The sequence below is a fragment of the Heteronotia binoei genome, chromosome 6 (genome assembly GCF_032191835.1).
Source record: "Heteronotia binoei isolate CCM8104 ecotype False Entrance Well chromosome 6, APGP_CSIRO_Hbin_v1, whole genome shotgun sequence".
Taxonomy (NCBI): domain Eukaryota; kingdom Metazoa; phylum Chordata; class Lepidosauria; order Squamata; family Gekkonidae; genus Heteronotia; species Heteronotia binoei.
Genome location: NC_083228.1, coordinates 149,140,890 through 149,165,548, shown reverse-complemented (window position 1 = coordinate 149,165,548; position 24,659 = coordinate 149,140,890). Strand labels below are relative to the sequence as shown.

The 24,659-nt window shown below is 50.1% G+C and overlaps 1 protein-coding gene across 1 annotated transcript in view; it reads right to left on the bottom strand.

The window, feature by feature from the left end:
• The window catches only part of LOC132574434 (uncharacterized), a 128,202-nt gene that overhangs the window by 65,691 nt on the left and 37,852 nt on the right, over positions 1–24,659 (bottom strand). Inside the window, exons 19-35 of the mRNA XM_060242788.1 lie at positions 22,233–22,461; positions 19,585–19,647; positions 19,377–19,465; positions 18,788–18,850; positions 18,234–18,299; positions 17,666–17,745; positions 15,252–15,401; positions 13,128–13,387; positions 12,958–13,039; positions 10,301–10,363; positions 9,771–9,839; positions 8,926–8,988; positions 8,715–8,777; positions 8,423–8,491; positions 3,732–3,973; positions 3,361–3,644; positions 2,987–3,264 (exon numbers count right to left, since the gene is read on the bottom strand). Of these exons, the coding sequence (XP_060098771.1) occupies positions 2,987–3,264; positions 3,361–3,644; positions 3,732–3,973; positions 8,423–8,491; positions 8,715–8,777; positions 8,926–8,988; positions 9,771–9,839; positions 10,301–10,363; positions 12,958–13,039; positions 13,128–13,387; positions 15,252–15,401; positions 17,666–17,745; positions 18,234–18,299; positions 18,788–18,850; positions 19,377–19,465; positions 19,585–19,647; positions 22,233–22,461 (2,213 nt within the window). The remainder of the gene's footprint in view (positions 1–2,986; positions 3,265–3,360; positions 3,645–3,731; positions 3,974–8,422; positions 8,492–8,714; positions 8,778–8,925; positions 8,989–9,770; positions 9,840–10,300; positions 10,364–12,957; positions 13,040–13,127; positions 13,388–15,251; positions 15,402–17,665; positions 17,746–18,233; positions 18,300–18,787; positions 18,851–19,376; positions 19,466–19,584; positions 19,648–22,232; positions 22,462–24,659) is intronic.

Genomic DNA, 24,659 nt, shown 5'->3' with positions numbered 1-24,659 from the left:
AGGAAAGGGAAAAACTATACGTAGTCAGACTTATAGGCTGGACTTCAGAAAGGCAAACTGCCAGATGAACTGCATCCAAGGGTTGTAAAAGAGCTTGTGGGTGTAATTTCTGAGCCTCTGGCTATTATTATTGAGAATTCTTGGAGAACAGGAGAAGTGCCGGAAGATTGGAGGTGGGTAAATGTCGTCCCTATCTTCAAGAAGGGGTTAGTGTAGAAAAGAGATAACTAAATATTGTAACCATATGTTATTAATAAATTGTTAAAACATCCAGAAGGGGAAAAAAGAGGATCCGGGTAACTACCAGCCCGTCAGCTTGACGTCTATACCTGGAAAAGTTTTAGAACAAATCATCAAACAGTCGGTCCTGGAACATTTAGAAAGAATGGATGTGATTACTAAGAGCCAGCATGGTTTTCTCAAGAACAAGTCATGTCAAACTAACCTGATCTTTGACACCAAGATACAAACTTCAATTCAAGTAAACTCTGAATGCTAACAAGTAGGAACTTTCCAAAGCTGGCAAAGTTAAGAACATAAGAGAAGCCATGTTGGATCAGGCCAATGGCCCATCCAGTCCAACACTGTGTCACACGGTGGCAAAAAATTTTATATACACACATACACTGTGGCTAATAGCCACTGATGGACCTGTGCTCCATATTTTTATCTAAACCCCTCTTGGGTGGCTATACTTGTGGCCGCCACCACCTCCTGTGGCAGTGAATTCCACATGTTAATCACCCTTTGGGTGAAGAAGTACTTCCTTTTATCCGTTTTAACCTGTCTGCTCAGCAATTTCATCGAATGCCCACGAGTTCTCGTATTGTGAGAAAGGGAGAAAAGTACTTCTTTCTCTACTTTCTCCATCCCATGCATTATCTTGTAAACCTCTATCATGTCACCCCGCAGTCGACGTTTCTCCAAGCTAAAGAGTCCCAAGCATTTCAACCTTTCTTCATAGGGAAAGTGCTCCAGCCCTTTAATCATTCTAGTTGCCCTTCTCTGGACTTTCTCCAATGCTATAATATCCTTTTTGAGGTGTGGCGACCAGAACTGCACACAGTACTCCAAATGAGACCGCACCATCGATTTATACAGGGGCATTATGATACTGGCTGATTTGTTTTCAATTCCCTTCCTAATAATTCCCAGCATGGTGTTGGCCTTTTTTATTGCAGATGCACACTGTCTTGACATTTTCAGTGAGTTATCTACCACGACCCCAAGATCTCTCTCTTGGTCAGTCTCTGCCAGTTCACACCCCATCAACTTGTATTTGTAGCTGGGATTCTTGGCCCCAATGTGCATTACTTTGCACTTGGCCACATTGAACCGCATCTGCCACGTTGACGCCCACTCACCCAGCCTCAACAGATCCCTTTGGAGTTCCTCACAATCCTCTCTGGTTCTCACCACCCTGAACAATTTAGTGTCATCCGCAAACTTGGCCACTTCACTGCTCACTCCCAACTCTAAATCATTTATGAACAAGTTAAAGAGCATGGGACCCAGTACCGAGCCCTGCGGCACCCCACTGCTTACCGTCCTCCACTGTGAAGACTGCCCATTTATACTGACTCTCTGCTTCCTATTACTAAGCCAGTTTTTGATCCACAAGAGGACCTGTCCTTTTACTCCATGACTCTCAAGTTTTCTAAGGAGCCTTTGATGAGGAACTTTATCAAAAGCTTTCTGGAAGTCAAGGTAAACAACATCTATCGGGTCGCCTTTGTCCACATGTTTGTTCACCCCCTCAAAGAAATGTAACAGGTTAGTGAGGCAAGATCTTCCCTTGCAGAACCCATGCTGAGTCTTCCTCAATAACCCGTGTTCATCAATGTGCCTACTCATTCTGTCCTTGATAATGGTTTCTACCATCTTTCCCGGTATTGAAGTCAGACTGACTGGCCTGTAATTTCCAGGATCTCCTCTGGAACCCTTTTTAAAGATGGGGGTGACATTTGCTACCTTCCAGTCCTCAGGAACGGAGGCAGATTTCAATGAAAGATTACAGATTTTTGTTAGAAGATCCACAAGTTCAACTTTGAGTTCTTTCAGAACTCTCGGATGTATGCCATCCGGACCCGGTGAAAGTTCCACTTTCTGGTTATAGAAAGTGTAATGAGCAGATCAGCAGCAAGAAAGGAGGTGGAGTTTCTGCAACCTAGAGAAGCAGACAACCCTCATTTGCAACCTTTATACATGGGAGAAGTCAGGAACGAGGATGAGAGAGCTGGTACTCTGTAAACTCCCACAAGAACAAGCAATTACGTTTGCAAATTTTACTTTGCATGGTGCAGAGTAGAAAGTGCTAGTTGTCTGTGAAATCCGACAGCGGCAAAATTCATTTGCAACTCTGTGCTGGGTTTAGCAGGAGACAAAACATCCATTCCATACACAAGCATGGCCCAAAAACATGCTTATCTTTATATCTAAGTTAAATGCAGTACTAGCAGGTAGGGATGAAAACGGTTAGATGTTTACAGTTTGTCTATCGCTAAACGGTTAGCCAGCCTTGCTTTGCAAATGCTACAGGCAGACCTTGGAAATCCTGCAGGGACAGAGCTCAACAAACACATGAGGCTGGTTGCTGGGGGTGGAGCTGAGAAAAAAGTGGAGCTGGGAAAGTGCATCATTAAATTTTACTTGTATTCTGCTACTTCTCTATTCCAGTTACCACAAGATCATGCTCTTGCAGCTGCAGGTCAAAAAGCCACTGCTTGAATATATTTTAATCACAATTTCCCTGACTTCAGACCAATTTCCATGACTTTCCCTAACCAATTTCCATTTCCCTGACTTTCCAGAAAGTGGCAACCCTGTAGATGTAATATTCAATCGACCACTAGAGAGAACAAAACACATGTGAATGAGTAAAACAACAACGAAACAACAGGAACACAAAGGGGAGGGGGGGGGGAAGAATGTGAAAAAGCCAATTCTTTCTGTGAGGCCCCTGAGCTGGCTGCTCCTCAGGACTTACGGCAGAAGGTGCCATTCCTCCAAGATTCAACCGGGACCCCCAGGGACTGGCAGGCATCTGCGTAGGACTGCAGACTCCGGCAAAGGGAATCGGGATCCAGGCGCAGCTCGCACTGGTCGTAAACGCAGCTGGTGAAGTGGCTGGTAGGCTCCAGGGTGCCGTGGCAGTGGCGGAAGGGGCCTGTTGCATCGGTGAGGAGTCCACAGAACGAGCTGCTCTGGGCCACTTCCTTCTCCTCCTCCGTGCAGCTGGGGCCGGATCCTGAACCTGAGGAGCAACTGAAGACAAGCAAAAGCTCCAGGTTGATCTACGGACTGACCGCCATTGCTCTTTTCAGAAGAAGCCCCCCCCCCCCTGGAAGGTGGAGTGCAAACCTGGTGTGGTTGGCAACTTGCCAGCTGTTGCCCAGGCTGGTGGAATCCGGCTCCAGCTCTCCGTCGGGGTTCAGGAAGTCGTCTCGGGGGTTCTCGTTGTAGTTCCCGCACAACCCGCAAACATGACCCTGGTAGGGACTCGGGAGCGTCAATTCCACTTGGTGGTCTCCGTCGAACTTGACCCTCAAGCCAAAGTCTGCAGAGACCACCGTGTAGAAGCCGCTGGAGGAGATCTGCACACCGGGCGTTGGGGTGCTGGGCACCACTTCCCGCTCCCCGTTGACCTGCAGAGAGAATCAGACCAGTCCTTTCAAGGCTGCTGCTAGACGGTCCTTGCGGGACATTCATTCTCACCCCCCACCAAGACAAACCTTGACTGTTCGCCCCTTCTCCAGCAGGATCCGCACCCCGTGCACATCGACCGTCACGCTTTGGACATAGGAGACCCGGGTGTTGCCCCCGCGGTGCTCGTTGGTGGCTTCCACGTTGAAAGAGGGCAGAGAAGTGTTGTGGCCACACAGCTGGGACAAGGTGTAGGTACAATTGCCCATGAAGTGGTGGGTTTGCTTGTCAAAGGTGTAGTAATGGGGGTCCCCCGACACCGTGCAGGATCCTGTGGGGAAGGAAGGCAGAGTCAGGCCTCAGCTGCTCCCTTTGGGAAGAAGAAGGAGGCCAGGCGTGGCTCAGCATCATCTCTTTAGGTCTTGCCACAAGCCCCACAAGATGGAGACAACCTTTGAGGTGCCAGTCTTCCCTTAGAATCATAGAGTTGGAAGGGAGCTCTGGATCACCAAGTTCAACCCCCTGCACAATTTATTCATTTATTTCCGTAGATTTATAGGCCGCCCTTTCCCATAGGGGACTCAGGGCGGCTTCCAACAGTTTAAGAACAATTAAAACAGTTAAAACAGTTTTAAATTATCAAAGATTTCAGGTTTTCACGGCTGGTAACATCATTAGGATTTGTAGAATCTTTCGGGCTCAAGTGCCGTTTTCTACTGGAGAAAGTTTTTCTTCCAGACGTTTCGTTCTCGGCTGCAGAGAACTTCCCCAGTTTTAAATTAAGACAATTAAGTCACAGCTCCCATTAGTTGGGGCAGCATGGAAGGTGTGGGCAGATCAATTAGGCATACTTGTCCCAACCTAGATGTTCAAAATCTCAGCTATTTAAGCAATCAGTGCAGGGAGAGCCGGTTTAAATGATAAGGACGTCCACCTGCCTCAGCCATAGGCCTGGTGGAACAGCTCCATCTTACAGGCCCTCTGGAATGGTAACAAATCCAGGAGGGCCCGAACCTCCACAGGGAGCTGATTCCACCTCGTCGGGGCCAGGGCCGAAAAAGCCCTGTCCCTGATCGAGACAAGCCGGACGTCCCTTGGCCCAGGGATGGTCAGAAGATGTTGGCTGGCCGATTGTAATGACCTTCGGGGATCATATGGGGAGAGATGGTCCCGCCGGTATGCTGGTCCCAGGCCGCGCAAGGCTTTAAATGTCAGTACTAAAACCTTGAAGTGGATCCGGTACTCGATTGGTAGTCGGTGCCAACTGTGCAGCATCGGCTGACTGCTAGCCCATACAGACGATTCAGACAGCAATTGTACTGCCGCGTTGCAGGATATTCACAAACACCTTCCCCTAAATTCACAGGATCTTCCTTGCTGTCAGATGGCCATTTAGCCTCTCTTTAAAAACCTCCAAGGAAGGAGAGCCCACCACCTCCCGAGGAAGCCTGTTCCACTGAGGAATCGCTCTAACACTCAGGAAGTTCCTCCTAATGTTGAGCCAGAAACTCTTTTGAATTAATTTCAACCCTTTGGTTCTGGTCCTACCTTCCGGGGAAACAGAAAACAATTCCACACCATCCTCTATAGGACAGTCCTTCAAGTACTTGAAGATGGTGATCTTATCACCTCTCAGCCGCCTCCTCTCCAGGCTAAACATGCCCAGCTCCTTCAAACTTTCTTTCACTTGGTCTCCAGACCCCTCACCATATTCATTGCCCTCCTCTGGACCCGTTCCAGCTTATCGAATAATAGAATCATAGAGCTGGAAGGACCTCTAGGGTCATCTAGTCCAACCCCCTGCACAATGCTGGAAACTCACAAAGACTTCCCCCTAAATTCACATTATCTTCATTGCTGTCAGATGGCCATCTAGCCTTTGTTTAAAAACCTCCAAAGAAGGAGAGCCCACCACCTTCTGAGGAAGCCTGTTCCACTGGGAAACCACTCTAAGGGTCAGGAAGTTCATAGAATCCCAGAGATGGAAGGGACCTCCAGGGTCGTCTAGTCCAACCCCCTGCACAATGCAGGAAACTCACAAACACCTCCCCCTAAATTCATAGGATCTTGATTGCTGTCAGATGGCCATCTAGCCTCTGCTTAAAACCTCCAAGGAAGGAGCGTCCACCACCTCCTGAGGAAGCCTGTTCCACTGAGGAACCGCTCTAACACTCAGGAAGTTCTTCCTAATGTTGAGCCGGAAACTCTTTTGAATTAATTTCAACCCGTTGATTCTGGTTCTACCTTCCGGAGCCATAGAAAATACCATCCTCTATATGACAGCCCTCCAAGTCCTATCACCTCTCAGCAGCCTCCTCTCCAGGCTAAACATGCCCAGCTCCTTCAACCTTTCTTCATAGGACTTGGTCTCCAGACCCCTCACCCTATTCATTGCCCTCCTCTGGACCCGTTCTAGCTTATCGAATCATTGAATCATAGAGCTGGAAGGACCTCTAGGGTCATCTAGTCCAACCCCCTGCACAATGCTGGAAACTCACAAACACTTCCCCCTAAATTCACATTATCTTCATTGCTGTCAGATGGCCATCTAGCCTTTGTTTAAAAACCTCCAAGGAAGGAGAGCCCACCACCTTCTGAGGAAGCCTGTTCGACTGAGGAACCACTCTAACGGTCAGGAAGTTCATAGAATCCTAGAGATGGAAGGGACCTCCAGGGTCGTCTAGTCCAAGCCCCTACACAGTGCAGGAAATTCACAAACACCTCCCCCTAAATTCATAGGATCTTGATTGCTGTCAGATGACCATCTGCTTAAAAACCTCCAAGGAAGGAGAGCCCACCACCTCCTGCGGAAGCCTGTTGCACTGAGGCATCGCTCTAATGGTCAGGAAGTTCTTCCAAATGTTGAGCCGGAAACTCTTTTGATTTAATTTCAACCCATTGGTTCTGGTCCTACCTTCCGGGGTCATAGAAAACAATCCACACCATCCTGTAGATGACAGCCCATCAAGTACTTGAAGATGGTGATCCTATCACCTCTCAGCTGCCTCCTCTCCAGGCTAAACATCCCCAGCTCCTTCAACCTTTCCTCATAGGTTCCTCCTCCAACCTTTTTGACGGTGCGTCGCTGATACCAGTGCGCAGGGTCAAAAGCTTGGGAGTGCTTCTGGAGCCTTCCTTGACAATGGAGGCACAGATAGCTGCCACTGCCAAAGCCGCCTTTTTCCATCTTAGGAGGGCGAAGCAGCTGGCCCCTTTCCTGGAACGTGGCGACCTGGCAACAGTGATCCATGCAACGGTCACCTCGAGGTGGGACTACTGTAATGCCCTCTACATGGGGCTGCCCCTGTACCGATCTCGGAAACTGCAGATGGTGCAGAATGCGGCAGCCAGGCTGTTAGTGGGACTACCTCAGTGGGAACATGTGCAGCCTAGGCTGCGGGAACTGCATTGGATGCCAATTGTGTTCCGAGTTCGTTACAAGGTGCTGGTTATTACCTTTAAAGCCCTATATGGCCGAGGACCTGTCTACCTTAGGGACCGCCTCTCCATATATCCCCCAGAGAGCCCTGAGATCTAGCTCCCAAAATCTTTTAAAAATCCCTGGACCAAGGGAGGCCTAATTGAAAACAACTCGGGAGCAGGCCTTCTCAGTAACGGCTCCTCATTGGTGGAACCAATTGCCAGAGGAGGTTCGAGCCCTGCGGGACTATGATCAGTTCCGCAGGGCCTGCAAAACTAGCCTTTTTCAAATGGCCTACAAGATTGAATCCTGAAATGACATCTAGCCATCTGATATACATCTAATATGTTCGCATTGTAGCACCTTAACTGTAATGGTTTTAACTAATTATTCATTAATTATTTATTTAATGTATTTTAATGTATTTTACCATATAATGTATTAAATGTAATCATGGTACTTCCATGTCTGTGAGCCGCCCTGAGCCTGCTTCGGCGGGGAGGGCGGGATACAAATAAAAATTATTATTATTATTATTATTATAGGACTTGGTCTCCAGACCCTTCACCATCTTCGTTGCTTTCCTCTGGACCCCTTCCAGCTTGTCTATATCCTTCTTAAAATATGGTGCCCAAAACTGAACACAAGACTCCAGGTGAGGTCTTATCAGAGCAGAGTAAAGCGATACCATCACATTATGTGATCTGAACACTATACTTCTGTTGATACAGCCAAAAATTGCATTTGCCTTTTTAGCCACCGCGCCACACAGTTGACTCATGTTCAGTGTATGATCCACTAAGACCCCTAGATCCTTTTCGCACAGACTACTGCTAAAACAAGTCTCCCCCATCCTATAACCCACCTAAATGCAGAATTTTGCATTTATCCCTGTTGAAATTCTTTTTATTGATTTTAGCACAGTTTTCCAGCCTGTCAAGGTCATCCTGTATCCTGTTTCTGTCTTCTGTGTTTGCAACCCCTCCCAATTTAGTATCATCTGCAAATTTAATACGCATTCCCTCTATTCCTTCATCCAAATCATTGATAAAGATGTTGAACAAAACCAGGACAGATCCTTGAGGCCCTCCACTTGTCACTCCTCTCCAAGAGAATGAGGAACCATTCACAAGCACTCTTGAGGTGTGATCTGTCAACCAGTTACAGAGCCACCTAACAGTAACAGGACCCAAACCACATTTTACCAGCTTGTCAACAAGGATAGTATGTGGAACTTTATCAAAAGCCTTACTGAAATCAAGATTAAATGATGTCTACAGCATTCCTCCGATCCAGCAAGGTTGTTACTTTCTCAAAAAAAGAGGAAGGGGCACCCTGGAGGAGACTAGCCGTACTCACCCCAGGTGATGGGGACAGAGGTGGTGGTGGTGGTCGTCGTAGTCGTGATAATCTCAGGTGCTGTGGTTTCTGTAACAAGACAATGACATTTCTTCTTTTATTCAGGCTGAGAGCACACTCAGAGAAAACAACAACATACTCCAACTCTGGCACAGATACACCTTCCAAAAGAGATTAGTTTTCCTCTGCTTAGCAAGGGGGATGAGGTGAAGGCTGTGGCAGGCCTGTGATCCTGTGTCCTGTTTCCTGATCCCAAAGCCCAGTCAGAAAAGGCTAAATAAGCATCGCTCACCTTCCACTGGAAGTGCTGTGGGAGCTGTTGATGTTGCAGGCGCGGGTGTGGAACTGGAGGCAGCTAGAAGATGGAATGAAAGTGACACACTGAGAGACAATGAATGCTGATTTAGAGGGAGCAAAAGCTAGAGGGCAGGACTGTGATCCCGTCTCCTGCTTCCCAGTCTCAAAGCCCAGTCAAAAAAGGCGAAGTCACCACCACCACTCACTTTCCACTGGAAGTGCTGTGGGAGCTGTTGATGTTGCAGGGGCGGGCGAGGAACTGGAGGCAGCTAGAAGGTGGAGTCAAGGGACACACTGAGAGGCAAAGCAGCAGCGTCCAAATCATGCAGACCCCCCCAGAGTGGCTTTCTAATCTTTCAGCCAGAAGTCCACTTTCCATCCGACAACTCACTGAGGAACAGCTTCAGGTCCCTCGTGTACTATTTGTGACACTATTTATGCAGCGGGGAATTCAGGTTGTGGTCGTTCTCGCAGCCCCTCCTCCATTCCATCCCTGCTGATGACTGTCCACTGGAAGATGGCATGACCCCCTCCGACAGAAGTGCCCCCAACAAGTTTGTGCAGCTGCTTCTATTGTTCTGGTGACAAACATGTCTCAAGACTTTGATATCTTGACTCCGGAGAGGAAAAGTACAACAGAGCAAAAGGCAGGATGGTGGTTGGGGGTCTTGGTTCCTTATTACGTCTAAGCCCAGCCTTCGAGCACTAAAAATAACAAAATGTTGTACTGCCTAATCCTACCCACGTTCACCCAGAAGCAGGGGCTCTCTGCCAGTGTACTGGCATGAAACAAATATTGTCATTTGACGAGGGTTGAACAAATCTAATAAGCATTCCCTGTATTCCTTCATTCAAATCATTGATAAAGATGTTGAACAAAAGAGGTCCCAGGACAGATCCTTGAGGCACTCCACTTGTCACTCCTCTCCAAGAGGATGAGGAACCATTCACAAGCACTCTTTGGGTGTGATTTCTCAACCAGTGACAGATCCACCACTTTTTTCTCAAAAAAAGAGGAAGGGGCACCCTGGAGGAGACTAGCCGTACTCACCCCAGGTGATGGGGACAGAGGTGGTGGTGGTGGTGGTCGTAGTCGTGATAATCTCAGGTGCTGTGGTTTCTGCAACAAGACAATGACATTTCTTCTTTTATTCAGGCTGAGAGCACACTCAGAGAAAACAACAACACACTCCAACTCCTGCACAGATACACCTTCCAAAAGAGATTAGTTTTCCTCTACTTAGCAAGGGGGATGAGGTGAAGGCTGTGGCAGAAGAAGACCTCAGCAGAACTGAATCCCTGAATGCACGGATGCCCCCTGTGGCTCAGGGCTGGTCTTTGGAGCTTCTGCGGGCCAGAGTCACCATCGCTCACCTTCCAATGGAAGTGCTGTTGGAGTTGTTGATGCTATTGGGATGGCTGTGGAACTGGAGGCAGCTAGGAGATGGAATGAAAGTGACACACTGAGAGACAATGAATGTTGATTTAGAGGGAGCAAAACTAGAGGGCAGGACTGTGATCCCATCTCCTGCTTCCCAGTCTCAAAGCCCAGTCAGAAAAGGTGAAGTCACCACCACTCACCTTCCACTGGAAGTGCTGTGGGAGCTGTTGATGTTCCAGGGGCGGGCGAGGAACTGGAGGCACCTTGAAGGTGGAGTCAAGGGACACACTGAGAGGCAAAGCAGCAGCGTCCACATCATGCAGACCCCCCCAGAGTGGCTTTCTAATCTTTCAGCCAGAAGTCCACTTTCCATCAGACAACTCACTGAGGAACAGCTTCAGGTCCCTCGTGTACTATTTGTGACACTATTTATGCAGCGGGGAATTCAGGTTGTGGTCGTTCTCGGAGCCCCTCCTCCATTCCACCCCTGCTGATAACTGTCCACTGGAAGATGGCATGACCCCCTCCGACAGAAGTGCCTCTAACAAGTTTGTGTAGGTGTTTCTACTGTTCTGGTGATAAACATGTCTCAAGACTTTGATATCTTGACACCAGGGAGGAAAAGTACAACAGAGCAAAAGGCAGAACTGTGGTTGGGGGTCTTGCTTCCTTGTTATGTCTAAGCTCAGCCTTTGAGCACTAAATATAACAAAATGTTGTACTGCCTAATCCTACCCACGTTCACCCAGAAGCAGGGGCTCTCTGCCAGTGTACTGGCATGAAACAAATATTGTCATTTGACTAGGGTGGAACAAATCTAATAAGCATTCCCTGTATTCCTTCATTCAAATCATTGATAAAGATGTTGAACAAAACAGGTCCCAGGACAGATCCTCGAGGAACTCCTCTTATCACTCCTCTCTAAGAGGATGAGGAACCATTCACAAGCACTCTTTGGATGCTTGGAGAAGACCATTCCTTGGAGAAGACCACTGATGCTGTCCTTCAAAACCCTTCCTCTTTGCATATTGGAAGGATGGACAATTAGAGCAAAAGCAACCATCAGCCCCGGGAGTGGTCCGGTTGAAGTGGAATCAGGATAGGTCCTAGAGCATCCAAGGCTCACAGCGCCTCTGTCTGCCAGTGTAAAACCTCATCTTCTAACCTCCAAAAGAGCCAGTATGTGAAGCTCCCATTCTGAACGTATTTGCTCTCCCTGCCCTATAAAGGCATGTAGTGAGCAATTCCTCAAAGCAAAGACTCCCCAGGCCCTGCAGCTTAGGAGGAGGAACAAAAGGACCAGGAAGGGGCAGACTGGAGGAGACTAGCCGTACTCACCCCAGGTGATGGGGACAGAGGTGGTGGTGGTGGTCGTAGTTGTGATAATCTCAGGTGTTGTGGGTTCTGTTACAAGACAGTGACATTTCTTCTTTTATTCAAGCCGAGAGCACACTCAGAGGAAACAACAGCAACAACAAAACATTCCTTTCTGAAGTCCAACCTATAAGTCTGACTACATACAGCTTTCCCCTTCCCTAAGACTGTAAACTCCAAACTCACATGGTCACAACTCCCCAAGGTGCCCGCTATGTCTATTTCTTCAATCAATTCTTCCTTGTTGGTGAGAATCAAATCCAAGATAACAGATCCCCTTGTTTCCTTCCTCTCTTTCTGGAAAGGTAGTTGTCAGCAAGACAAGTCAGGAATCCTGACTTGTCTTGCTGACAACTACCTTTCCAGAAAGAGAGGAAGGAAACAAGGGGATCTGTTATCTTGGATTTGAATCCAACCAACAGCTCCGGGAGTGGTCTGGTTGAAGTGGAATCAGGAGAGGTCCCAGAGCAGCCAAGGCTCACAGCGCCACTGTCCGCCAGTGTAAAACTTCATCTTCTAACCTCCAAAAGAGCCAGTGGGGAAAGCTCCCATTATGAACGTATTTGCTCTCCGTGCCCTATAATGGCATGTAGTGAGGTGCCAGACGAAAGGATTTCTGATTGACACATCTTCTGGGGAACTGGGATTCCTCCCCTCTATCTTCAAAGAAATGGGATGCCTCCCTCTTTGCCTAACTGCATGGCTGAGTCATTCTCCTATGGGAAACCCACCTCCCAGGCAGCAATTTCTCAAAGCAAAGACTCCCCTGTGTGGCTTATTCTTCATTCCCCAGGCCCTGCAGCTTGAAAAGGGGAACAAAAGGACCAGGAAGGGGCAGACTGGAGGAGACTAGCCGTGCTCACCCCAGGTGATGGGGACAGAGGTGGTGGTGGTGGCCGTAGTCGTGATAATCTCAGGTGTTGTGGGTTCTGTAAGAAGACAATGACATTTCTTCTTCTATTCAGGCTGAGAGCACACTCAGAGGAAACAACAACACACTCCAAGTCCTGCACCTTCCCAAAGCACCTTCCCACTCCAACACACTCCAAGCACCTTCCCAAAGAGAGGAGCTTTCCTCTGCTTAGCAAGGGGGAGGAGGTGAAGGCTCTGGCAGGAGAAGACCCCAGCAGAACTGAATCCCTGAATGCACGGATGCCCCTTGGGGCTCAGGGTTGGTAAAAGGCTGCTCTTTGGAGCTTCTGCAGGTCACAGCGGAGATGGGGGGATGCCTGTGGCAGGCAGGCCTCTGCCAAGACGTTTAGCAGTTTATAGGGCAAGAACATAATGGGAATTCTACCTGAAAGACCTTGGGAGGCCTTATGAAACATGCCCCAGATACTTCCCTCCACCTGAACGCTCAGAAACAGACACGGAGAAGCCCCAAGAACAGCAAATGGTCCATTCATGGGCCACCTTGTCGTTTCCTTTGTGGCATTCCCCCACCTAGACTAGAGCAAGGCCACCGGCCTCCACCGTGTCTTACCTGGGCATCCACTGGTCATAGAGATGTCATCCACGGCTATATCGCTGCGGAAGTCTTCCCCCCGCACGCCTTCTAGGAGGAGCTAGAGAAAGAGAACATCTCCGGTCAGTTTCATGGGAAGGTTTGGCTCTGCACTGCCCGTCCTGACCAGCCTGCCCCATGCCCATTACCTGCACCCTTCCTCTGTGGGGCACGCTGACTTCCGCCTCCTGCCACCTGTCCCCCCTGTTGCCCGTCTGGGACCAGAGCAGGACGGGTGCCGTGCCGTCAGACACCACATAAACGCGCAGTGCCATCGTGCGAGCCACTCCGTACATGTGATACCAGAAGCGGAAACAGTGGGGCCCCTGGGAGATGCAGGGGGGGCTGAGCAGGTGTGCCACGTCCCCTGGGTTGGCATCAGTGCCCTTCAGGTAGATGAAATACCCCCCTGGAATAGAAGACTGTGTGAATACGCATGAAGGACAAGCAGAGACAGCCTCTCCTCCCTCCATTCATAGCAACACAACCTGGGCTGAGGCAAAATGTCCCTTTAAGAGCAGGTCAGAACTGACTGCTGACTATGCCTTTCTGACTGCTTTTGAGTGGAGGGGAGGGCCTTGCAAGGTGAGATTTCCAAGTACAGACTCCACCCTCTGTGTTCAGAAAAGGTCTAGCCAGCCCGCCTGAGACTGACTGCAGAGCAATGCAGTGCTCAATCTAAGGGGCAGGCCAGAGTCATTGGTTAAATCCATCTAAGACAGAAATCCTGTGTCTGGATCGGGGATGGGGGGGGCAGGGAGTGGGATCAGGCCCCCACCGTTCATTGGTACTCCATTAATGCCATCGACGGAGGTAAAGAGCTTGGGGGTAGTCCGGGTTTCCACCTTATCTACGGAGGCCCAGGTTGCTTCCACTGCAATGACCGCCTTTTTCTATCTGAGGCGAGCCCGGAAGCGAGCTCCCTATCTGGCACCACGTATTTTAGCCACAGCGATTCATGCAACGGTCACCTCCAGATTAAAGTATTGTAACTCCTCTACGTGGGACTACCCTTGACTCTGCTCCGGAAACTCCAGCGGGTGCAGAACGCAGCAGCCCAGTTCTTAGCATTGAGGCCTATATGGGCGCGAGTGCAGCTGGTGCTGCGCAAACTGCATCGGATCCATTTCAAGGTGTTGCTCCTTACATTTAAGTCTGGGGGCCTGCACATCTTTGGGACTGCCTCTCCCCATAGGAGCCTCTGCCCCCCTCACCCCCCCTGACTTTGAGATCATCGACACAACATCTTCTTGTGATCCGTGGGCCTACGGAAACCCGACACCCGGCTTCAACGAGGAACAGGGCCTTTTCAGTCTGGGCCCCCACCTGGTGGAATGAGCTCCCGTTGGAGATCTGCGCCCCGCAGGACTTACCTAAGTATTACAGGGACTGTAAGAGGGAGCTCTTCCGCCAGGTGTCCTCTGAAACCTTCCCCCAGCACTTTACTATCCTTGTGCTTGAGCTGGTCAAGGGTCTGAATCACAACCTTCAGTGGTGTGACGTCAGTGACCTGAAGCTGTGCTACGTGGTGTCAACCGGCTGAAGTCGTACCAACTGCTGAACTGTGGCCTCTGGCTGTACTATTTTTAGAGTTATGACCCTCTATTGATGCATTACATTTATGAGATATGTTAAATTTGTTGTGTTTCATTGGATATGTTTTATTTATTGTTGCTGCAACGTTTCAATGTTGTAAGATGCCCTGAGCCCACCTTGCAGGAATTGGGTGGGGTATAAATTGCAAATTAAATTAAATTAAAAATTGGGGGCCGTAGGCTTGGGAGGGAAATGACTGGCCCCTTGTGGCTCGGACGTCTGTCTTCCTGCCCTTTCCCATGTTCCAATAACAGCCACGCTGTGAAAACTCAGGTCAGACTACTGCTGTGTCCCACCAGACGAAGAAGAAGATGAAGAAGATATTGGATTTATATCCCGCCCTCCACACCAAAGAGTCTCAGAGCGGCTCACAATCTCCTTTACCTTCCTCCCCCACAACAGACACCCTGTGAGGTGGGTGGGGCTGGAGATGGCTCTCACAGCAGCTGCCCTTTCAAGGACAACCTCTGCCAGAGCTCTGGCTGACTCAAGGCCATGCTAGCAGGTGCAAGTGGAGGAGTGGGGAATCAAACCCGGTTCTCCTAGATAAGAATCCGCACGCTTAACCACTACACCAAACTGGCTCCACACCAAAGGGCCCATCACTTCTTGCCGAAGGGCTGCACCACCCATGGGGCCATTCTGCCCCACTTCCTTCCAGGGGGATGACTGGATACCTCCTGTGGTGTGGTCGAAGGAGGGGCCGGTTGTCGGAGAGGGTGTCGGGCCCTTGTGTCGCGTCCAGTCAAAGCTGTCGGAGTCCGACTGGGTCCAGGAGCAGAAATCCACATCAAAGGAACAAGAGAAGTCACAGGTGGTTGAAGGGCCTGGCCGGGCAAGAGAAAAGAGGAGAACGTGTCTGTCTGCAGAAATATCAGTTGTGAGGCCTCTTGAGAGCCATGTGGGGCGGTGCGGTTTTCTTAAAATGGAATTTGCGTCTGGCCCTTCCTGGGATGGAACGGCTGCTGCTGCTCTGTTAGAGCCAAGCCTGCCGTGTGAGAAAGAAATCAACACAGCCGGGCTGTTCCACTGTCCCTCGTTGCTCCCAGCTCTGGGAAGAACAGGATGTGGCTATTAGTAAGTAAGTAAAATTTTATTTGTATCCCGCCCTCCCCCGCCGAAGCAGGTTCAGGGCGGCTAACAACATAATGACCAATGGTACATTAATAAATAAAACAGTAATAAACAACACAATGACCAATGGTCCCTATTAGCCATAAGGAACTCTCTGTGTGGGGCAGAGATGTTCTGTATTCTTGAGGCAGTGGGAGGGCTTCTAGTGTCCTGGCCCCAGTAGTGGATCTCCTGATGGCACCTGGTTCTTGTTTTTTTGGCCACTGTTGGACTGGATGGGCCGCTGGCCTGACCCAAGATGGCTTCTCTTATGTTCTGATTTGTGAGGCTCCTTTTCCTATCTGGCCCTCTGCTCCCTGCTTTCTCCCCCCTCCTTCCCCGGTCTTCTCCACGTAGGGGATGCCACCTCTCACTCCCAGCATGTAGCCAGTAATGGCATGGGTCCTCTACAGCCGCTATGGGGCCCAGAGTTCCCCAGAATCCCCTTCCCAGGCACACCTCTGTTCCCCAAGGACGCAGATCAAGCGTCTACCAGACCAGTGTCTCGGAGGTGGTACCCGGAGCAGGACCGGGCCAGCCTCCCCCCTCTGCTTCTGTCCTTTACAGGGGCCCCCTTTTCTGGGTTCTGGGGACTGTCCTGGTCCAGTTCACCTACCTGGTTCAGGAGTGGAAATGAAGTGTGTGGATGGCTCCGTTGGGAGGGTGGAAGGAGCTAAGCAAGGAAGGAAACAGGCATAAGTAGAAGTAAATCAATTTACTTGCGTGTTAGCAAAAATTCAGCAGAAGCGCTTTTGTGTGCTAATAAAGTCAACATGGTGACGAACAATCAGGCCTCATTTTGGGCAGGAGCTCACAGCAGCAGAGCTCCAGAGCCTCAAAATTTTATTGTGCTCTTTATTTCTTAACCCGCCCCCCCCCAGAATACTTGCTTCTGGGCTTCACTGTTCAACCCCCCCCCTCCCACCGATGAGAATTTTGTTGAATTTTAAGATTTGTCAAACTTTCTAATACTTTTCCCCACAAAAAATGGGGAAATCACCAAAACCTATCATGCAGACAGATGGAAATCTTCATCCTGCCACAGCGGCTGCAGAGGAGAGGAGGAAGTGCCTCCGCATTGTCTCTTTAGATCTTGCTGTGACGGAATTGTAAGGGTTAATAGAAAAGCTAAGGAATCAGGGAGTCTGAGTCATGTGATCTGAGGGTGGGGGCCAGAGTGCTCAAAACTCTCAGGCTGAGTGAGTGACAGATAACGGCTGGAGAGTCAACGGTCAGCAACTGTCAGAGGGAGACAGTTGAAGTGGGCAGTATATGGTCAGCGGGAGAGCTGAAGAGAGAGCTGATACAGAGAGCTGTGAAGAGACTTCTGGTGAAGTGGAGCTCGCTGTTAGCTCTGTGGAGACAGCCAGGTGGCTGAGAGTGACAATCGAGTGTCACAGTGAAAAACCTGAGTGGTCACAGAAATACTCTACTCTTAAGAACTAACAAGGTTGCTGAGGGAGAGATGTGGGTCTGAGGAGTCAGGAGGGCTGGGAGCAGACACACCAGTCGACTCAAGAGACCAGACACATAAAGCGCAAGAGGCCAACCTAATTAGAGTTTGGAGAGTGAAGAATCTAAGAACTGTGGACCCTGAGATACCTCAGTGAAACTCTGTATTGTAAAGCCTGAACTGTTTGGCAACTGTTATTCATCCAAGATACAAAATAGCCTATGTAAATACACCCCCCCCCCCCCAGCTGAAGACTGCCTGTAAATGAAAATCTGTGGTTAACTGTTAAGTTCTCTGGTGCCTGAGTATTTGGAATCAGCAGCCAATCAGCAGTGGTCCCCTACATACATAGTTATCCGTCTATCTGAAAATAAAAGAGAACCCCGAAGAGACTAGAAATCCTTATTATACCCACCCCCTTTACTCAGTAGTCGTGAGGTAAAACCAGAAGAAAGAAACAGAGGCTGCAGGAGGGGTTGGAGTCGCCATAAGTCGCCTTAAGTGGTGCAGGGCGGTTATACTTGCCACAAGTCTCCACTAGATGGGCAGCCTTTGCGGTGCCCGTCTTCCCTTGGCAAAGGCCATTCCCATCCTCCTCCTGAAGCCTTGGGAAGCAGGAAGGGAGGACTACGAGGGCAAGAGTGACTGACAGGCGTGAGAATGCTGGGGCTGAGGCCATATCAGGGCACATCCTGAAGCGCCTCCCAAAACTTAGAGCGCCTGTGTCTGCCAGCGCAAAACCTCCTAACCTCCAAAACAGCCAGTTTGGAAAGCTCCCATTTCGGACATCTTTGCTCTCCATGCCCTATTCTTGCATGTAGCTCAGTGCCAGACTGAAGGCGTTCTGATTGACGCTTCTTCTGGGGTACTGGCTCCAGAACTGGGATTCCTCCCATTTGTCTTGGAAGAAACGGGTTGCCTAGCCAGATGGCCTAGTCCTTCTCTCACGTGGGAAACCCACCTCGCAGGCAACGATTTCGCAAAGCAAAGACTCCCCTGTGTGGCATAACCTCCTCTCCCCAGGCCCTGCAGCTTGGGAGGGGGAACAAAAGGACCAGGAAGGGGCAGACTGTAGGAGACTAGCCGTACTCACCCCAAGTGCTGGGGACAACGGGTGTCGTAGTGGTGGTGGTTGTAGTGCTGTCTGGTGCTGTGTCTTCTGCAAAAAGACAATGGCATTTCGTCTTGTGTCCAGACTGAGAGCACACTCAGAGAAAACACTACCACCACCACATACCAACTCCTGAAGAGACACCCCTTCCCAAAGAGAGGAGCTTCCCTGTACTTAACAAGGCAGGGACGGTGAGGGACAGTGGCTCAGTGTCAGAGCATCTGCTTGGGAAGCAGAAGGTCCCAGGTTCAATCCCTGGCATCTCCAAAAAAGGGTCCAGGCAAATAGGTGTGAAAAACCTCAGCTTGAGACCCTGGAGAGCCGCTGCCAGTCTGAGAAGACAAGACTGACTTTGATCGACCAAGTGTCTGATTCAGAATAAGGCAGCTTCATTTCTTCATATGTTCCAGGGGGGTGAGGCGAAGGCTGTGGCAGAAGAAGGCCCCAGCAGAGCTGAACCCCTGAATGCACGGATGCCCCCTGGGACTCAGGGCTGGTCTTTGGAGCTTCTGCAGGACACAGGAAGGATTGCTCACCTTCCACCGGCAGTCCTGTTGGGGTGGCTGATGCTGCAGGGGCAGGTGTGGAACTGGAGGCAGCTAGAAGATGGAGCAAAGCGACACACGGAGAGGCAATGAAACCCTTAGCCAGATCAGGCATCCCCACAGACACCTCCAAGGCGGCTCTCGATCTCTTCCAGCCATTTTCTGTCCAACACCTCACTGCAGAGCCGCTTCAGGGCCCTCCAGAAGACCCCACCCGAGAGCTCCGTCTGCCTGGAAGGAATCCGGCACAACCACCCGCCTCCCCCTGCCCAGGAGCTCATCATCATTCTTCCCACCCCACCCCCCTCCAGGTCAGGCCAGGTGAAAGGAGCTCTTCCTGAAGTCTCCAGGAAAGCCTGCTCTAGGGTTGTTATCACCTTCCCAAACTCTGTCCCCAGCCTTGCCGGAGGGGGGCATGTGGATGTGTGCCCAGACCCTGAAAGCCTGTCCGGAATGCGCCTTTTGGCAACCTGCTATGTTGCCCTGGAGTGAGCAAAAGCTGGAGGGCAGGCCTGTGCTCCTGTGTCCTGTTTCCTGATCCCAAAGCCCAGTCAGAAAAGGCTAAGTAAGCATCGCTCACCTTCCACTGGAAGTGCTGTGGGAGCTGTTGATGTTGCAGGCGCGGGTGTGGAACTGGAGGCTGCTAGGAGATGGAATGAAAGTGACACACTGAGAGACAATGAATGTTGATTTAGAGTGAGCAAAAGCTAGAGGGCAGGCCTGTGATCCCGTCTCCTGCTTCCCAGTCTCAAAGCCCAGTCAAAAAAGGCGAAGTCACCACCGCTCACCTTCCACTGGAAGTGCTGTGGGAGCTGTTGATGTTGCAGGGGCGGGTGAGGAACTGGAGGCACCTAGAAGGTGGAGTCAAGGGACACACTGAGAGGCAAAGCAGCAGAGTCCAAATCATGCAGACCCCCCCAGAGTGGCTTTCTAATCTTTCAGCCAGAAGTCCACATTCCATCCGACAACTCACTGAGGAACAGCTTCAGATCCCTCGTGTACTATTTGTGACACTATTTATGCAGGGGGGAAATCAGGTTGTGGTCGTTCTCGCAGCCCCTCCTCCATCCCACCCCTGCTGGTGACTGTCCACTGGAAGATGGCATGACCCCCTCCGACAGAAGTGCCCCCAACAAGTTTGTGTAGCTTTTTCTATTGTTCTCGTGACAAACATGTCTCAAGACTTTGATATCTTGACTCCGGAGAGGAAAAGTACAACAGAGCAAAAGGCAGGATGGTGGTTGGGGGTCTTGCTTCCTTATTATGTCTAAGCTCAGCCTTGGAGCACTAAAAATAACAAAATGTTGTACTGCCTAATCCTACCTCCAGTGAGAGCCAGTTTGGTGTAGTGGTGAAGTGTGTGGACTCTGATCTGGGAGAACTGGGTTTGATTCCCCACTCCTCCAATTGCACCTGCTGGAATGGCCTTGGGTCAGCCAGAGCTCTCTTATCTGGGAGAACCGGGTTGGATTCCCCACGCCTCCACTTGCAGCTGCTGGAATGGCCTTGGGTCAGCCAGAGCTCTCTTGTCTGGGAGAACCGTGTTTGATTCCCCCCTCCTCCAGTCCACTCACACCTGCTGGAATGGCCTTGGGCCAGCCAGAGCTCTCTTATCTGGGAGAACCGGGTTGGATTCCCCACGCCTCCACTTGCACCTGCTGGAATGGCCTTGGGCCAGCCAGAGCTCTCTTATCTGGGAGAACCGGGTTGGATTCCCCACTCCTCTACTTGCACCTGCTGGAATGGCCTTGGGCCAGCCAGAGCTCTCTTATCTGGGAGAACCGGGTTGGATTCCCCACTCCTCCACTTGCACCTGCTGGAATGGCCTTCGGCCAGCCAGAGCTCTCTTATCTGGGAGAACCGGGTTTGATTCCCCACTCCTTCACCTGCACCTGCTGGAATGGCCTTGGGTCAGCCAGAGCTCTCTTATCTGGGAGAACCGGGTTGGATTCCCCACTCCTCCACTTGCACCTGCTGGAATGGCCTTGGGTCAGCCAGAGCACTCTTATCTGGGAGAACCGGGTTTGATTCCTCACTCCTCTGCTTGCACCTGCAGGAATGGCCTTGGGTCAGCCAGACCTCTCTTATATGGGAGAACCGGTTTTGATTCCCCACTCCTCCACTTGCACCTGCAGGAATGGCTTTGGGTCAGCCAGAGCTCTCTTATCTGGGAGAACCGGGTTGGATTCCTTACTCCTCCACTTCCACCTGCTGGAATGGCCTTGAGTCAGCCATATCTCTTGTAGCAGTTGTCCTTGAAAGGGCAGCTGTGTGAGAGTCCTCTCAGTACCACCCACCTCACAGGGTGTCTGTTGTGGGGGGGAGTAGATATAGGAGATTGTGAGCCGCTCTGAGTCTCTGATTCAGAGAGAAGGGCGGGGTATAAATCTGCAGTCTTCTTCTTCTACCCACTTTCACCCAGAAACAGGGCCTCTCTGCCCGTCTGCTGGCATAAAACAAATATTGTCATTTGACCACCTGACATTTGACTAGGGTTGAAGTTTGTTAGATATTCCCCAAAGCCAAATGGACTCTGTCGAAGGGTTAGAGAGTGACGCTGTCTAGGATATTACGAGATGACCTCTCACCACATCTGCAAATGGAAACTAGACTGAAAGGAATGAAGAAGAAGAATAATGCAGATTTATACCCCACCATTCTTTCTGAATCAGAGCGGCTCAAAATCTACTTTATCTCCTTCCCCCACAACAGACATCCTGTGAGGTGAGTGGGGCTGAGAGGGCTCTCTCAGCAGCTGCCTTTTCAAGGACAATTCCTACAAGAGCTCTGGCTTACCCAAGGCCTTCCAACATTTGAGAAGAAGATGGAATCAAGATGGGAGAACCGGGTTTATCTGAGAGAACTGGGTTATCTGAGAGAACCGGGTTTGATTCCACCCTCCTCCACATGTACCTGCTGGAATGGCCTTGGGTCAGTCATAGCTCTCTTATCTGGGAGAACCGGGTTTGATTCCACCCTCCTCCAATAGCCATAGCTATTGCAAGAGTTGTCCATAAAAGGGCAGTGCTGCCAGAGCTCTCCCAGCCTCACCCACTTCACAGGATGTCTGTTGTGGGGGGAGGTAAAGGATATTGTGACCCCTCTGAGACGCTGAGATTCAGAGAACAGAGTGGGATATAAATGCAATTTCTTCTTCTTCTTCTTCTTCTTCTTCTTCTTCTTCTTCTTCTTCTTCTTCTTCTTCTTCTTCTTCTTCTTCTTCTTCTTCTTCTTCTTCCGTATCACCTACTGCCTGGTCCTTTTAATTGGAGAAACCGGGGATTGAACCTGGGACCTTCTGCATTTCAAGCAAGGCTTTGCCACTGAGCCACACCCCCCTTGTAATGTTGACAAATCCCACCGCCACAAGCCACCCGCACCGTCTCCACTCACCACACACGGTGCCCTTCCTCCAGTCGCCCAGGTTCACACCAACCAATTGGCAAGCTGCAGCGTAGGCTTCCAAGCTCTTGCAGAATTGCGCCACGTGTCCCCCCGTGGCGCACTGGTCGTAGATGCAGGTTTCAAAGTAGATCTGTGGGGGGATGCTCCTGTGGCAGGCTCCAAAGGGCCCACTGGAGGTCATAATCACCGAGCAGAGCTCTTCGAAGGCAGGCTCCTGCGTGGAGTTGCAGGGCGGGGGGGCTGGGCCAGGAGAGGTGCACCTGGAAGGCAGGCAAAGGAAAGCTCCATCAGCTTTGCTGAGCCTTGAGAAGACAGGCACCTAAACTCTATGCTCCGTTCTATGATAACAAGCGCTTCTCGCTAGTAGAAAGAGGAGCCCCCAAAGACTGAACAAACACAGGACTGTTGGATGTAATTCCTAGTGAGTGGTCAAGAAGGCTAAAACATGGAGTGTTGCATAGCTCCCTTCCTTACTGGCTGGCTGGCTGGCTGGTCAGAAGAACCTGGCTCCTAGATCCAGGCGGGCAGCTGTCTTGGTCTGAAGCAACAGAACAAATTTGGAGCCCAGTAGCACCTTTAAGACCAGCAAAGTTTTAATCAGAATGTCAGCTTTCGTGTGCATGCACACTTCGTCAGACAATGAAGTGGGTTACAGAGAGCAGTGCTGTCTATAGCCGGTGGGCAGTGGTGAAGCAGGCAAAAGAGTAGAAAGTTAGAAGCCCATAGCTAAAGAGCGGAATGAAGAAATTAAAAGAATAGCATCAGTTATGAGGGAAAACAGCAAAGGCAAAAAACATGTCAGATATGGAGAAAGATGGTGAGAGCCCACAGTGAGAAGGCAATAAATGCAGAGTCAAGCACGGGTTGAACTGAGAACATCTTTTTCTTAGAGGCGCTTCTGTCCACCTAATTTAGTTTGTAACATGTAGCATAGCTTAAGAAAAAATAGAACAATCAACAGACTCTACTTTTATTGCCTTCTGAGGCGGACTCTCACCATCCGTCTCCAATTCTGACATTCATTCATTTCATTAGATTTGTATCTTGCCCTCCCCTTACGGGCTGAGGGCGGCTAACATTTAGATGTTGTTTAATATCTACATGTGCCCCCTTGCCCAGATTGCCCGGAGATATGGGCTGGGTTGTCACCAGTATGCTGATGACACCCAACTCTATCTATTGATGGACGGCCGAACTGACGATGTCCCTGAGAATCTGGACCGGGCGTTGCAAGCCGTGGCAGATTGGCTCAGGCTGAGTGGGCTGAAATTGAACCCAGCGAAGACAGAGGTCCTTTGCCTAGGCCGCAGCGTCCCGGAAGGGGGGATTCCCCTCCCAGCTTTTGACAGGACGCCACTGGTACCAGTGCGGGAAGTCAGGAGCTTGGGAGTGCTACTGGAGTCCTCCTCGACAATGGAGGCCCAGATAGCGGCCACTGCCAAATCCGCCTTTTTTCATCTTAGACGGGCGAGGCAGTTGGCCCCCTTCTTGGAGCAAGGCGACCTGACAACAGTGATCCATGCGACGGTCACCTCGAGATTGGACTACTGTAATGCCCTCTACATGGGGCTGCCCCTGTACCGAACGCGGAAACTGCAGCTGGTGCAGAATGCAGCAGCCAGACTGTTAGTGGGACTACCTCGGTGGGAACATGTACGGCCAAGGCTGCGGGAACTGCACTGGCTGCCAATTGTGTACCGAGTCCGTTACAAGGTGCTGGTTATTACCTTTAAAGCCCTATATGGCCGAGGACCTGCCTACCTTACGGACCGTCTCTCTCCATATGTTCCCCAGAGAGCACTGAGATCTACCAGTAGTTCACAAAATCTTCTGAAAATCCCTGGGCCAAGGGAGGCCAAGCTAAAAACAACAAGGGAGCAGACCTTCTCGATAATGGCACCCCAATGGTAGAACCAGCTGCCAGAGGAGGTGCGGGCCCTGCAGGATTTTAACCAGTTCCGTAGGGCTTGTAAAACCGCCCTCTTCCAACTAGCCTTTTAAGCTGAACTTAGCAGTAACATCAAGCCATCTTTATATATACTGAGTTTGTAGCACCGTTAAGTTTTACTGGATTTTAGACTATTTATGTAATTTAATTAATGCATGAACAGTTTTATATTGTTGTTGCTTGATTTTATTGTTGTTGTATCATGGTGTGTACCATGTCCTGTAAGCCGCCCTGAGCCTGCCTTGGCGCGGAGGGCGGGGTATAAATAAAAATTTATTATTATTAACATTTTTAAATCAACAATTCAACTTAAAAACAAGACAATAAAGCAGCAATATACCAACAGCATACCATCCAAGGTTCATTTACCATCGCTGCTATTGTTGCATTGGCGCTCACGTTGCTGACATTATTACTGCTATTATGTTGGCCTGCAGATGTTGTTATCATAGTGCCAGTGGGGCTCTTTATGGTGTGGATATTATAATGCAGAGGTTGCCTTCCTCAGGT